Genomic DNA, 12916 nt, shown 5'->3' on the forward strand with positions numbered 1-12916 from the left:
TACAAAAAACATTTGTCTGATACCACATGATATGCACCTGGAAAACAGCCACAAAATATCAGGAAGATAAGAAATTTATCGGGATTTAAAATGATATCTGAATATTTATATGGATAATTAGAATACCAAATATTACAATAGTAACAACCGTCCTCCACAAACAGAAATGCAAGCAGTGGTATAAATCTCATCTTTCAAGGAACGAACCAATCATGAGTTAATAGTGTATTATGTGGAAAACAAGGGTGCAAGGTGTACATAATTGCATATTGCAGAGTGTTTTCACCCTTCTTCTAAAGTAACTGGCTTTAGTCAGAAAGCAGACAAAGAAATTAACCTAGACAGACCAGCATCTCTCATAATCCAAAGAAGCATTTGCAGGTGCAAACACAACAGGATTTCAGAGCATGGCTAAAAGACACCAAACATACACACTCTTGCTTAGGTGCACATAATTTAAGATCCATTAGGAGAGAAAAACAAATACTAGGCATGGCCTAAACCCAAAGTCCGTGCTCCTTTTTTCCTTGTATGAATCAAACCAATGTTTTCTTTTTATGCTTCTGTTTCTTTTAGTTTCTTATCTCCTGTTCCCTCATCTTGCTCTACCGCCACTATCTCCAGTCAAAAAGACATAAGGATGCCAGTCTCCAACGCAGAAATCTTTGCTGACCCATAGTATGGACAGAGAGGAAGATTGTGCAGGTGGTCAGACCAACACTTCTGCAATAGTTTGAAAACAAGATACACTAGACTCTCATCAGGATGCCAGGCGGGCTTGGTTTAAGAATTAGCTGAACACCAGACATTCTATCAGCCTAATTTAGAATCAATCTTGCTTTTTAGTGATGATAATAAACTTGTACAAACATGAGATTCATTTGTATATTTTAGCATTTTATTTCAGTCCCAGAATGCAAAACCTGACATTGGAATCAGTTTGATTTTTTTGGTGATTGAAGATATTAAGTACTACAAGAGCATTGAAATTTCGATCTGATTAGGATAAAAATTCCTCAGGATCAAAACACTTCTTTTTTTTCCCCTACAGTTTTACTAATTGTGTGCTACTTGACATTGCAGAGTTATTCCACAGCATGATAGAAAAATATGTGAAGTGTATTTTACTGTTAGAAATTATCAACTCATTCTATTTGTTTTTCATGTGTTTGAGGTTATTAAGAGAATAAAAAATTATAACTGATATGCATAAGTTGAAAGAGTTAGTTCAACTACAGCTGGTAGGCTAAACCACTAAGCAATATTTTGTACAGCAATAGAATTTTTCTACTGAACATACATAAAAGAAATCATGAATATATAACTGATTTAAAAGCAGACTGAGGGGGTAATATCCCTTGAAAAATAGGGGAGCCATGAAAAAGGTGAATGTGGAATAGTTTATTTTCAGAAAGACTGGATTATTCTAACCACTGGAAACCAGATAAAGTAGATCAGAGGGAGTGCTACCAAACATACTCATCAGAGACCTTTGCTTTATGGGAAATGAACTGCCCTGGCTCACTGTTCCTGAGGAATTGTATTTCTTATAGTTGTAAATCAAATCCTGAAGAAACAGAATGATATTTTCTAAGCAATAGCTGAGGACAACAAGTATCTTTTTTTGTCAGTGTCAGGTTTCTGAATTTAGACCTCAATTAGGATTCCAAAATGAAAAAGCACATATTATATACCAATATATACTTGTGACAGTGTTCTTACAAGCAATATATTAATTTTCAAATGGTGGCACGTTGTCCTATATTTGTCCAAAAGCATATTCATGGTTGCCTTCAGAGGTCCTGACTTTCATCCTTCCTTGCTGCTTTCTTAATGACCTTCATTGAAGAGTAACATCAAGTACTTGATTTTCAATGAAGGTCATTAATTTTTTTCAATTAAATGGAAGAGGTATACTCCTACAGCATATGATATCCATTCAATCTTAGCAAGAAATGTATTTCTTAAATCAAAAAGTGATGTTGCAGACCTCTGTATGATAACAGTGTCAACCAAATGGAAGCACATACGCACAGCATCGTACTCCAGAGAGCAGTGAGTGTCAATTGCCCTTGCTGGCTCTACAGACAGTGCTAAGACCTGATACAACAGTAATTTTATTAATCTGCTTGATTTCTGATATTGATTTGACACAAAATGTATCCTGCTAGCTTTAAGATCAGGGAAATTTTCTTGTCATTGGAACAAGGGCAGTTCTACCCATGCAGGGACTCATGACTTGGTGAAAATGTATGAACTGCCCTATGCTTGACATACAGTTCAGCCCTGCAATGTTTCTATGCAGAGGCAAGTAAAAAGAGAGGATCTGCTCACCTTCCCCATTCTTACAAGTGGTGAAGTAGAACTGGGGGCATGAGGGGTCTTTCTAGGGTGTTAGTTCTAGATGCATAACTATGAAACATAGAACATTCAACTTCAACTCTTTCATGCCACATATCCTAATGAAGAGCTCTGTTACACATAGCTAGGATTAGGGACTGTATCTGAGCCAGGGTACAGCTAGACCTGCAATTTCTGAGGGCTCAGATTCAAACACAAGTTGTTGCAGCTTAGCCAGCTGCTGTGTGTCAGCTGAGCCAAGAGCTGAGCCATGATGCTGGAAGGTGTACAGGCTGTTAGACTAGAGAACATTTTAACTATAATCTCTGTGAGAGAAACTTGATTTATGATAAGTGATATGTGTCAGTATTCTACAAGCAATTTGTTCAACAAACACAGCGAAGATGAACAAAAAGTTTCCCAAACTTCTGAAACCATGAAGCATTATAAAACGGGAAACAGATTAACAAGGTAGAATTGTAACAACAAACAGTTGTGTGGGAGATTTGTGAAAAAGCATGATCACTGAAAACTTGAATGAAACAAGATAGAAACACTATCCCTAAACTTTTTATTTCTGTTTGAAAAAAATTGACAATTCAATAACTTGTGGGATCACCACCATGTATTGGAATAAATGCAGGCATATGTAGAGTTAGAGTATGAATGTTGTTTTATTAATCCACAAGGGCATCAAGCTATAAGTAACATAAATCTCTAAGTAGAAATCTTGACTCCACTGAACCTAATGGAATTTTTTCTATTTACTTCACTGGGGTCAGAATTTTAGTCCATATAAATTTGCTGGTTTAGGTTATAATCCCCATGTCCATTGAAGCCAATGAAAGCTGTTCTATTGACTGTAACTGACCTTTCATTAGGGCAGCAGTTCCCTTACAAAAGACTGTTGTCACTGCTATAGTCCTGCAGACCTTCTTCACCATTATACTTGTTATGGTCACATTCCTGAAACTGCTTTTGTCTTTTATCTGAGATGGTGTTAACAAGGCCTGTTTTTCAGTTTCTAATGGGCTGCTATGATCTGAAGCCATCAACAGCCCTCTTGATTTTTTCTGTGTGATTTAGTGCAACATTTTCTTCTTTGCTTGTTTTCCTCTTTGATGTCTTTGAATAACCTGGATGAGAAGAGAGGATGTATTGGTCTTATTTTTTCCATTTTTTTCCTGGTATGTTGTCAGTGAATAGGCAGAGTAGCTGTTTCATTTGTGTTTCTTTTTACCCTTAGATCTACTACTGCAATTTGGGTTTCTTCTCGTTTTAATCTTTAAAAATTATTTTCTCTCCTGTAAAAATCAATCAAGATTATTAGCTGCATTCTGCAGTCCTCCATAAAACACAACCTTTTCAGATTTCTGCTTTCTCAAGTCCTGCTTCTACTTTTCTATAGGGCTTTCTAACCATTACTTCAGCTTCCAGCTCCTCTTCAAAATATTGCATAATATTGTGGTTTCCCCCCCCCATTGTAATCTCAAGCAATTATTTTGTATGTTGTACTGGCAAATTTCCTGAATTGTCTATTTTGGGGAACTGCAGTTCTGCTGGGTTTTACCTTCTACAGCCAGTGTCTGCAAGTTCCTGAATTTTAGCTCTAATTTTATTTTAACTAAACCAGGAGGATTTTCTCTTTCTAGTTTGGTTTGAACTTGATTTTCTAGGATGGACAAGTTGGTATAAAGTATTTCGGGATTTTGCGATTTCTTTCTCTTGTTTTTTTTCTACAAAGTTTTTTTCCAAATGCTAGAAAAGTCAAGCATCTCTCTGGGCAAAGATATGAACCACTTCAGCTTTTGCAGGACTTATAATGGGCAGGTATACTTCCTGAGCTGTTCCCAAGTCTAATTTAAACTTGAATATCTTTCATCCGGAGCATGAGTTTGAACAACATGAAAAGACAAATGCAAAGTCCTGTACCTGGGATGGACTGATTCCCTGCAATGGTACAGGCTGGGAACTGACTGGCTGGGTTGTTGCTTTGCGGAAAGGGACCTGCAGTTCTGGTGGACAGTATGCTAAGCATGAATCAGCAGTGTGCTCTATGGGCTGCACAAAAAAGTGTATAGCCAGTAGATCACAGAAAGTCATTATTCCCCTTCATCACTCTTTAGATTGCATCTGGAATAAAATTTTAGGCTCCCAGCACAGGACATATATTGATAAACTTCAGTAAGCTTAGCAGAGGTCTGTCAAGGCAGTCAGGGGCTGGAGTACTTGCCCTGTGAGTAAAGGCTCTGGGACGAGGCTTGTTCAGCCTGAAGAAAAGGTGGCTTCAGGGGGACCTAACAGCATACCTGTGATGAGGTTACTGCAAAGATGGAGCCATGAGGTGCACAACCAAACCAGGGAAATTCCAACTGGATAGAAGGAAAAAAAAAAATCACTGTGAGGATAATTAAGCCCTCATTAAGGATAATTGGAACAGGCCACTGAGAGAAGTTGTAGAAAGTCTGACCTCGAAGGTTTTCAAGATCAACTAGTCAAAGTGCTACACAATTTGCTTTGAATCAGCGTTGATCCTGTTTTGAGCATGAGGTGGGACTACATGATGTCCCAGAGTCCCTTCCAACCTGAATGATTCTGTGAACATCTTGTTCCTATAAGCCAAGAGAACAACTATACATAAAAGATGTAACCAGGCTCATCTACTGAAAAAAAGATTAGCCTAGCAAGAATAATTATGCTATAGCCGCACAGCCAAGTTTGGAACCCCACTGTACTGGATGCTGATAATGGGAGAAAGTCTTTGAGTTTATGAAGCTTGCAGTCCAATTAGCTAAACTGGACGTACAGTGAGAGCAGGAACACAGTAAGGTGAAGTGATTTTCTAGAAGTCATTCCTGTCTCCAGGGTCTCCTGAGTCCTAGTCCAGTGCTTATACACCGGACCACACTGCACTCACACTGTCTGCATAGGTCTCTAAGTTTTCAGAAGATGAATGTTTCATAAAGCATATTCTATTTCAGAGAGAAGTGGTCATTCAGAAGATTAAGGTCTTTTTCAAATGGGATGTTCATCTCTGCCAGGTGGTATGTTAAGTCTGAGTCATAAATATCTTTTATTTCCTCGGTCAGATAGTGCAGTGGAAGTGCAACTTGTCATTTTTGACTTCCAGTTTCAAGAGCACCAAGTAAGTTTCTGAATTTGTTCCTTCATTTCTGAGCAACTGACATATTCTCCTGGATATTAAATGCTCAAAATGTAAATGATGCAAAATTACTTTGTTTATAGTTTTGGACAGTTGATTTTATTTTTTTCCACAGAAATTTATCTAACCTGACCTTCTTACGCCAAATGCACTTTACCTTCTAGAAACTTCAGAGACTATTTGAAAGCTTTACAGAACTTGATACTGTTGTTGGCTGTCATATATTATCATAGAAGCTGTCCCTGTTCTGCTTTCCAGTTGCAGATATCCTCCTACCTCCCCTTGCTGATCAAGCAAGGTACTTTCAGACTGAAGATTTATATTGCCTTCTATTGTAGTCATATGGTTTTGTAAAAACTAATTAAACATGGCTGTATTTGGGTTGCTACCCTTTTATTAGGAAATGCTAGCAGGACATGGTGCAGGGGGAGCACAGTTGTTCAAATCTGGGACGCTGAATTTAAGAGGCAGTTTGCAGATAGTCTTTTACATTAAGAAAAACACACGTCAATCATAAACGCAGTCAGTCACTGAAACTTCCAAAGACTTATCTGGCTTCACTGCAGGCAGAGATAAATTAGAGATTATGGGCCTAAGTCTCTTTTCGCACCAGGGTAAATCAGGAGCACCATCACTGAAGTCAACAGATCTCAACAAGAAAAGAATTAGGCCCTATGGCTTTAGAGGAATACAAAGAGTTTAATTACAAGGAATCAAGCTGAACCTCCCTTCCCCCATACACAGGCATATGCATATGCTCTCTTGTAAGGTTTGTGTCTCATAACATTTTTATACTTCTGTTTTCCTTCTCCTGATCAGATACTACCTGTGTGCAATAACAGGGACTTAGATAGTGGGGGGGCCATTTAGATGTTAATACACAGGGTGGTTAAAACACTGGTAGAGCTGTAGCTCAGTTCTGTATTGAGAAACTTGGTGAAATCCCAAATATGCTGCAGTTTTTGACCTCCACGTTATGACTCGGAAATAAAAAACAAAAAGAGAGGAGTTCATTTTCTGTGCTAGGGAGAGAGTTTCTCACCTAAGCCTCTTTGAAGGAGTAAAATAATGCATAGCATGTGTAAATGAACAGCTGCTGGAAACTCTGGTAATACAAATATAATTTTTTATTTCCACATATGTGAACAATCTTATATGTCTATAAAAAGACTTGAAAATAAATAATACAAAAAGTTATATTTGAGCCACCCTCTATGAAACCTTATGACAAAAAAAGCAGGTGCAAGATGAAGACCCCAGTTATGGAATATAAATAATAGTTCAGGAACAATCAAGTGTTGTACCAGAATATTTTCACAAAAATGGAAGCACTTACAGTCTAAGTGGCTATGTCTGATGCCTTCCACATCTTCAGCATGAATGAAGTGGTAACATCTCTTTCCTACGATATCTACAGGGGTCAGATCCATGTAATCACTAATCCTAAAAAGGAAAAACAATACAGCCGATAATTCAAGAAGGAAAAGAATACAAGAACTGTCAAATGACTCAGAAAGTAAAATCTGCTAAAAAGTTTTTTCACCACTATAGTAATTTGAACAGAATAGCTGTACAAACAAGACATAGCCTTAAAGAAAAAAAAAAGAAAGAAAATGTTTTTTAAAGAAACCTTGAAATCATTTTATCCATTTAAATAAGTGGAAAGTTAAGTTCTAGTGCATATTGTCCCTGTAGCATAATACCAAGACAATATAATTCCATGAAATTGTAAAGCATTAGCAACAATCCAAAATCCTCATTAAAAGACCAAGATGATTCAAGGTTACATAATAAAGTAAAAACATGTTATGTTTATACCAACTGATTAGAGACACATTTCATTTCAACAGATTGGTCTTCTATTGGGTATATTCATGAAAAAGCTCTTCAACCATTTCTTGGCACCAAGTCCAAACTGATATTTCAAGGGATATAATTTAAATGCTGAGACATACAGATGCCTCAGGGTGTTATCTTTTTTAGTCTAATTCATTTGGGAGCTCAGCTTTCACTCTGGGCCCTTTCAACTGGGACTTTGTTGTTTATTGCACATAGAAACTTTAAAATCTATTCTGCAGACCTTTGTGTGTGTGTGTGTCTGTGTGTCTGTGTCTGCATGCTTATATCTGTGTGCACGTGTAAACTTCTGTCATGGAGTGTCAAGATGTCAATGTCTTTAAATGCAGTACTGAAAATAACAAAACAATTGGAAAATGCCTTGCTCACACAAGCATTTTAAACTATGTCTGTTTTCTAGAAATAGAATAATTTTTTAGGGCTTGAAATAGGCTGCAATGGTTGGGGTTAAGCCCACTTTGCAATTGTAAGATATAATTGCCATCCTTTTAAGGGAGCTGTAAGAAACACCAAACATCTTGATACAACCAGATAGCTCAAACAACTGGAGTGTGATCCTGAGGGAGGCCAGTGGGGAGGCTAAACCAGAAACCAAACTGCATAGGTCTGAGGGGTTCCCAGCAGGCAGAGGGGGCAAACATAGCCACTGAGGCACTGACTAGCAGAGCTGTGTTTGTCTGGGTGGCTGAGGCAGGGAGAATGCATAGACCAGAAAGACTGAAGGAGAATGGAAGCATTAGACAGCACCACAGGAGCACTGGTGGTTTCTCCCAATTGAAAAATAGGAAACACGAAAAACATCACAGGTAAAGCAGGTGGGCTCGAATTTGCCAGTAAAAATTGTCAAATTAAGTTTAGCACAAAACACAACAGCCTTCTCCCACTTTCATGACAGAGCATGTTGAAGGATGTGCACTTTCAAACAACTGCCTAGTAGTTATAGCACTTAACCAAATGAGGGATACCTGGCTGGGGATACCCGTCTAGTGCTTATCACAAACCACAGTTGAAAAGCACCTCTCCTACCTTCTCAGAGAGGAAACAATTCACCAAGATAAAGACAAGCCTGGAACTGTGGCAGTGGGACTTCCTATCCCTCCTGCTGAGTTCCTCCACCTTGGCTGCACAGTGAATTATGGGTTAGGAAACAAAGGACTTGGGAACTCTGCCCAGTGATAAGAAACCTCACCATAAGGAAGGGAGTCTGAGATTTAAAGGTTTCTGTCCCCTGGACTGCATATTATCTTTTTATACTAGACTAAGTGTATAAACAGTCCATGGAGCAGGAACCAGAACTCAAGTCTCTCCCTCTCCCATGTCTACACTCTCCTCACTGGCACAATTTGCTGTCTCTTCTCTGGCCCAAGAACTGTGTTTTCTGTTAGGAGGTGGCTCTGCTTCAAGGTCCAGGAGAAGAAATCCCACCCTGCCCAGCCTTGTTGAAAGGGGCAATCTCGAGGCAGGCCACAGCCCTGTGATGTACCCAGGCTGCAAATGTTACAGTTCACAGGGCTAACATGGAAGATGATCATTCTGCTTCCCCCTCTGGTAAATCTGACTCAGCTGTATTTTGTTTCTCTGCAGCAGCATGGTTGTGTAAAGTCTTCACAGATAAAAATGAACACAGCAAGGCAATTGTGGAAGCAGATTCACAATCCTTTAAGTTTAAGGTTGTGCCAGGGGAGGTTTAGATTGGATATTAGGTAAAACTTCTTCACTGAAAGGGTTATCAAGCACTGGAACAGGTTGCCCAGGGAAGAGGTTGAGCCACCATCCCTGGAGATATTTAAAAAATGCGTAGATGTGGCACTTAGGGACCTGGTTTAGTGGTGGACTTGGCAGGTTTAGGTTTACAGTTGGACTTGATGATCTTAAAGGTCTTTTCCAACCTAAATGATTCTATGATTCTATAATATAAAGAAAAAGCTGTTTCAAACAGACATATGAAGGACGTAGGATTTTTTTTTATGAAAAAAGTGGAAGAAGAAACAGAAAGAATATCCAGATGTAAGTGATGATCCCTGGCAAGCAATGACACCAAAACCAGAAGCAAAAGAAATTACATCAAATAGGACACTCATGCTTATATCAAAGGTACCAAAGATGGAAAATAAATAATTTGCATGAAGAAAAGCAAGAAATATTACAGTATATCTTAGAGCAATACTTAGGAGACAGATCTTGTGGCTCCCAAGTCCTTTGACAAAATAAAACAGGTTGATGGGTAGGAACTCAGTTCTGCTGAATACACAGACCTGATCCTGTAAAACATAAGCACGGACTTATGTTTCAGCAGATCAGTGGTTCCACTGCTTTACAGGACTGTTAACAAGATTGAAATGCAAAAGTAGGTATATGGGACAGTGCTTTGCTGAATTAGGACCAAATTGTGCAGACATTTGTAGGCTTGAGGCTTTCTACACAAGGCTGTTTCTGTATATCTGAAGGAACTATTGGCAACCACTGTCATGGCTAACAGGCCAAACTTCTTCCATTTGGAAGATGCCATATTCACTGGGTTATTTCCTTTTGGGCATATATTAGCAGATATGGCTATAGCACTCCACATTAAACTGGGCTATAGGCTCTCTCCAGATGGTCTCCAATCACTAACAGTTGACACTGAAAATACAGACTGATGCTGTACTCTAGCAGCAGTCTTTTTATTTTTCTTTTAGTTATTTATCATTGTCTAAGATGATTTGTCCTCTGCAGGTGCTTTTCTTACTCCACTGACTAATAAAGAAATTCTAGACTATTTTAGACTAGACAGTGAAGTTTAGATGACATGAATCCCATATTTGGAAAACACACATGGATTAACATACTGCATTTTAGGCAACAAAATTATACATCCCCATTTAAGACTCTCAAAATATTAATTGCTAGAAATAGCCAGTGTACTAGCTAACGGATCTTGTCTCGAAGGGAAGCTAACTGTTGACTGGTTTGTGCACTGAGTCCAGGATTCTGATACAGACCTCTTCATTCAGAGGAAAGTAACAAGATACACCCAAAGACTTGAGTAATGTCACTCCTGCTCCCTGCTGTTGCAAGCAGGCAACCACTTGGAAAACTAGGAGTACTATTGATCTCACCCCTGCTGATCCAATGGTCCACTGTGAGCATTCATTTCAGTTAAGTAGCATGGCTTCTGCTTCATACTCCCTGCAGCTGCCAGCAACTCCCCATTGCTCCATAAATAGTGCTTACAGCTTCCCCAGCATGGATCCATTTTTCTCTGTTTTCATCAATGTTGTGCTTGCTTTACTGTGGCACCACAAAGAATTTCCCAGCTGCCCGCAAGTGCCAGGAGTCAAGCCCATATATTCAGGATGGGATACATATCTCCTTTTCTATAGTCCCAGAAGAGAGATCCCAACTTCCCTGACTTGGAGAATGGCCTTGGCAAATGCCCAGATAATTCATCTGACAGCTTCAATCAGCTGTTCAGTTAATTTCTTCCCTTCTTCTGTCCTTCCCATTCCTCCAGCTTTTACAGTCATATTCTGCTTTGTATCTGCTATGAAATCCAAGTCCTGTCAACCTTACTCCACTTTCCATCAGTGGAAATCCCACTGCCTCAGTGAGCTAACATTCACCTCCCAGCCCCAGCAGAAGTGTTTCTACTATTTGAAACTCTTTTTATAAACTATTTTAAACACTGGCACAGGGGCTTAAAATGGAACTATTGCAACATAAACTCAAGTACCATTGTATGCATTCTACCCTAGCATATGAGATAAAGTCCATCACAAACAAGGAAAAGTTTCTTTATAATGTTGCCTTTACCTTATTGAATGAAAAACATTAGTAAGATCAACACTTTCTTGCATAAGTCAGCTGGCTTACCATAGTTTACTATGTGTTATCAGCTCTTTCTATGTTATTACCAATCAGCGCTCCATGTCTGATGCATTTTATGTTTTTTTCAGTGATGCCTTTCTCAGGCATTTGAAAGTTTTATTGCTACATGAATGTAAAGGGAAGGTTTGAGAAAAGTGTTTAATTAAAAAAAAAACATATACAATTTAGGGCTCATAAAAATGCCAAACTGATGGCAGAGGAAGTATAAATCTTTCTAACATGGCCCACAAATTCATATCATACTTGACCTGACGGAATAGTTCATTTTTCACATCCATTTGATTCCTGGCTTTTTTATTGAGGTTGCCAGCGAAGGTAACAGTAAGTGCAGGTGATTTTGTTAAAAGGAAATCTGTTCATTAGGAACTGGACAGATACCAGCAACTCATTTCACGGAGGCCATTGAAAAGCTCTGCAGTGGTAGCAGCTTTCCCTTATTACCTAGGTAGGTCACAGTCAAATCAAAGACTAAGGCAAAAGGTTTCTTCTAGATCATACTGTTAATCCCCAGAGCTCTTTCACCAGCTGCCAGATTATACAGAATCTAGATGCTCATTGGGTAGAGTCACAGGCAAAAACTCAGCCCAAACTTTAATACTGTTACCAGCATTCTCTGTGACCTTGTGCGAGCCACTTTCTATGGGGCAGTTTTTCCAAGCTTAAAAATGAGAATAATATATTCTCTTTAGATAATGCTTTGGAAGTTTAGATGAAGTGTTCTCTCTAATAGCCAAGCAATATTATTTTTAATACTATTGTGGCAGTTCAGTAACATGACAGCAAAGATAACCTCATAACTGAAATCCAAGATTATTTTAAATTAAGGCCCTGATTCAACAAAACATTTGAGTATATCCCTTTCAATAAGAATTTATACTCATGTAGTATCCTGATCATAGGTATTCCATTATGATCAAGCAATTATGATCGCTCGTATCAGTGAGCTTCCACTCTTAACTTATAATATGCCACAGCTGCTGTCACATGAAAAGCTTGCATTAGTCATCTTGTTGTTCCACTTTTTGGTGACAGGTCCCCTTGACAAAATTTCTTTTGGCTGCATTACCTTCTTTTTTCCTTTCCAACCTTCCCCCCATACCTCAGACTTCCACCAATGGACCCAAACTTCTTTGTTACTTTTATCTTCCTTCTCAGATATCTTCACCCTGCTCTAAATACCTGTTCCGTAGAATTTGTTTTTATTTTTCAGGGCGCTGAGGGCACCAATAAGCCTTAATGGTCTTGACCAGCCCTGTGGGCCTTCCCACACCTTGCCCACAGCCCAGGATCCCATTTCAACCACTCAGGCTCCTCTCCCCCGGCCCACGGCCCAGGACCCCACGTTGCCCCCCGGGGCCCTCAGCCCCTGCCCCAGCAATGCCACAGCAGGGCCAGCCTCCAGCTCCCCACAGCCCGGCCCTGCCCAGCCATGGGCCCTGCTGAGCCAGGCCCAGCCCACGGCCCGGCCTGGCCTCGGCCCGTCCCCAGGCAGGTGCCTGATGCCCAGGGCTGAGGCTGCCCCGGTGCCCCCAGCTACCCTGCTCCTGGCTGGGGGCTGGGACAGGTCCCGACTGCCAGGCCTTGCCCCAGCAGACCCTCATGGGGAGCCCTCCACGCTACCGGCACCCACCCCCCCAGGGAGTAGACAGCTGAATTTAAATCCCGTCTTCCACTTTCCTAGTCCACTTG

The 12916-nt window shown here is 39.7% G+C and overlaps 1 protein-coding gene across 2 annotated transcripts in view; it reads right to left on the minus strand.

The window, feature by feature from the left end:
- The window catches only part of NPAS3 (neuronal PAS domain protein 3), a 623235-nt gene that overhangs the window by 19434 nt on the left and 590885 nt on the right, over positions 1–12916 (minus strand). For both annotated transcript variants that reach the window (XM_075030304.1, XM_075030305.1), the window contains one exon: positions 6840–6946. In XM_075030304.1, the coding sequence (XP_074886405.1) occupies positions 6840–6946 (107 nt within the window). The remainder of the gene's footprint in view (positions 1–6839; positions 6947–12916) is intronic.

The sequence above is a fragment of the Buteo buteo genome, chromosome 6 (genome assembly GCF_964188355.1).
Source record: "Buteo buteo chromosome 6, bButBut1.hap1.1, whole genome shotgun sequence".
Classification (NCBI taxonomy): Eukaryota; Metazoa; Chordata; class Aves; order Accipitriformes; family Accipitridae; genus Buteo; species Buteo buteo.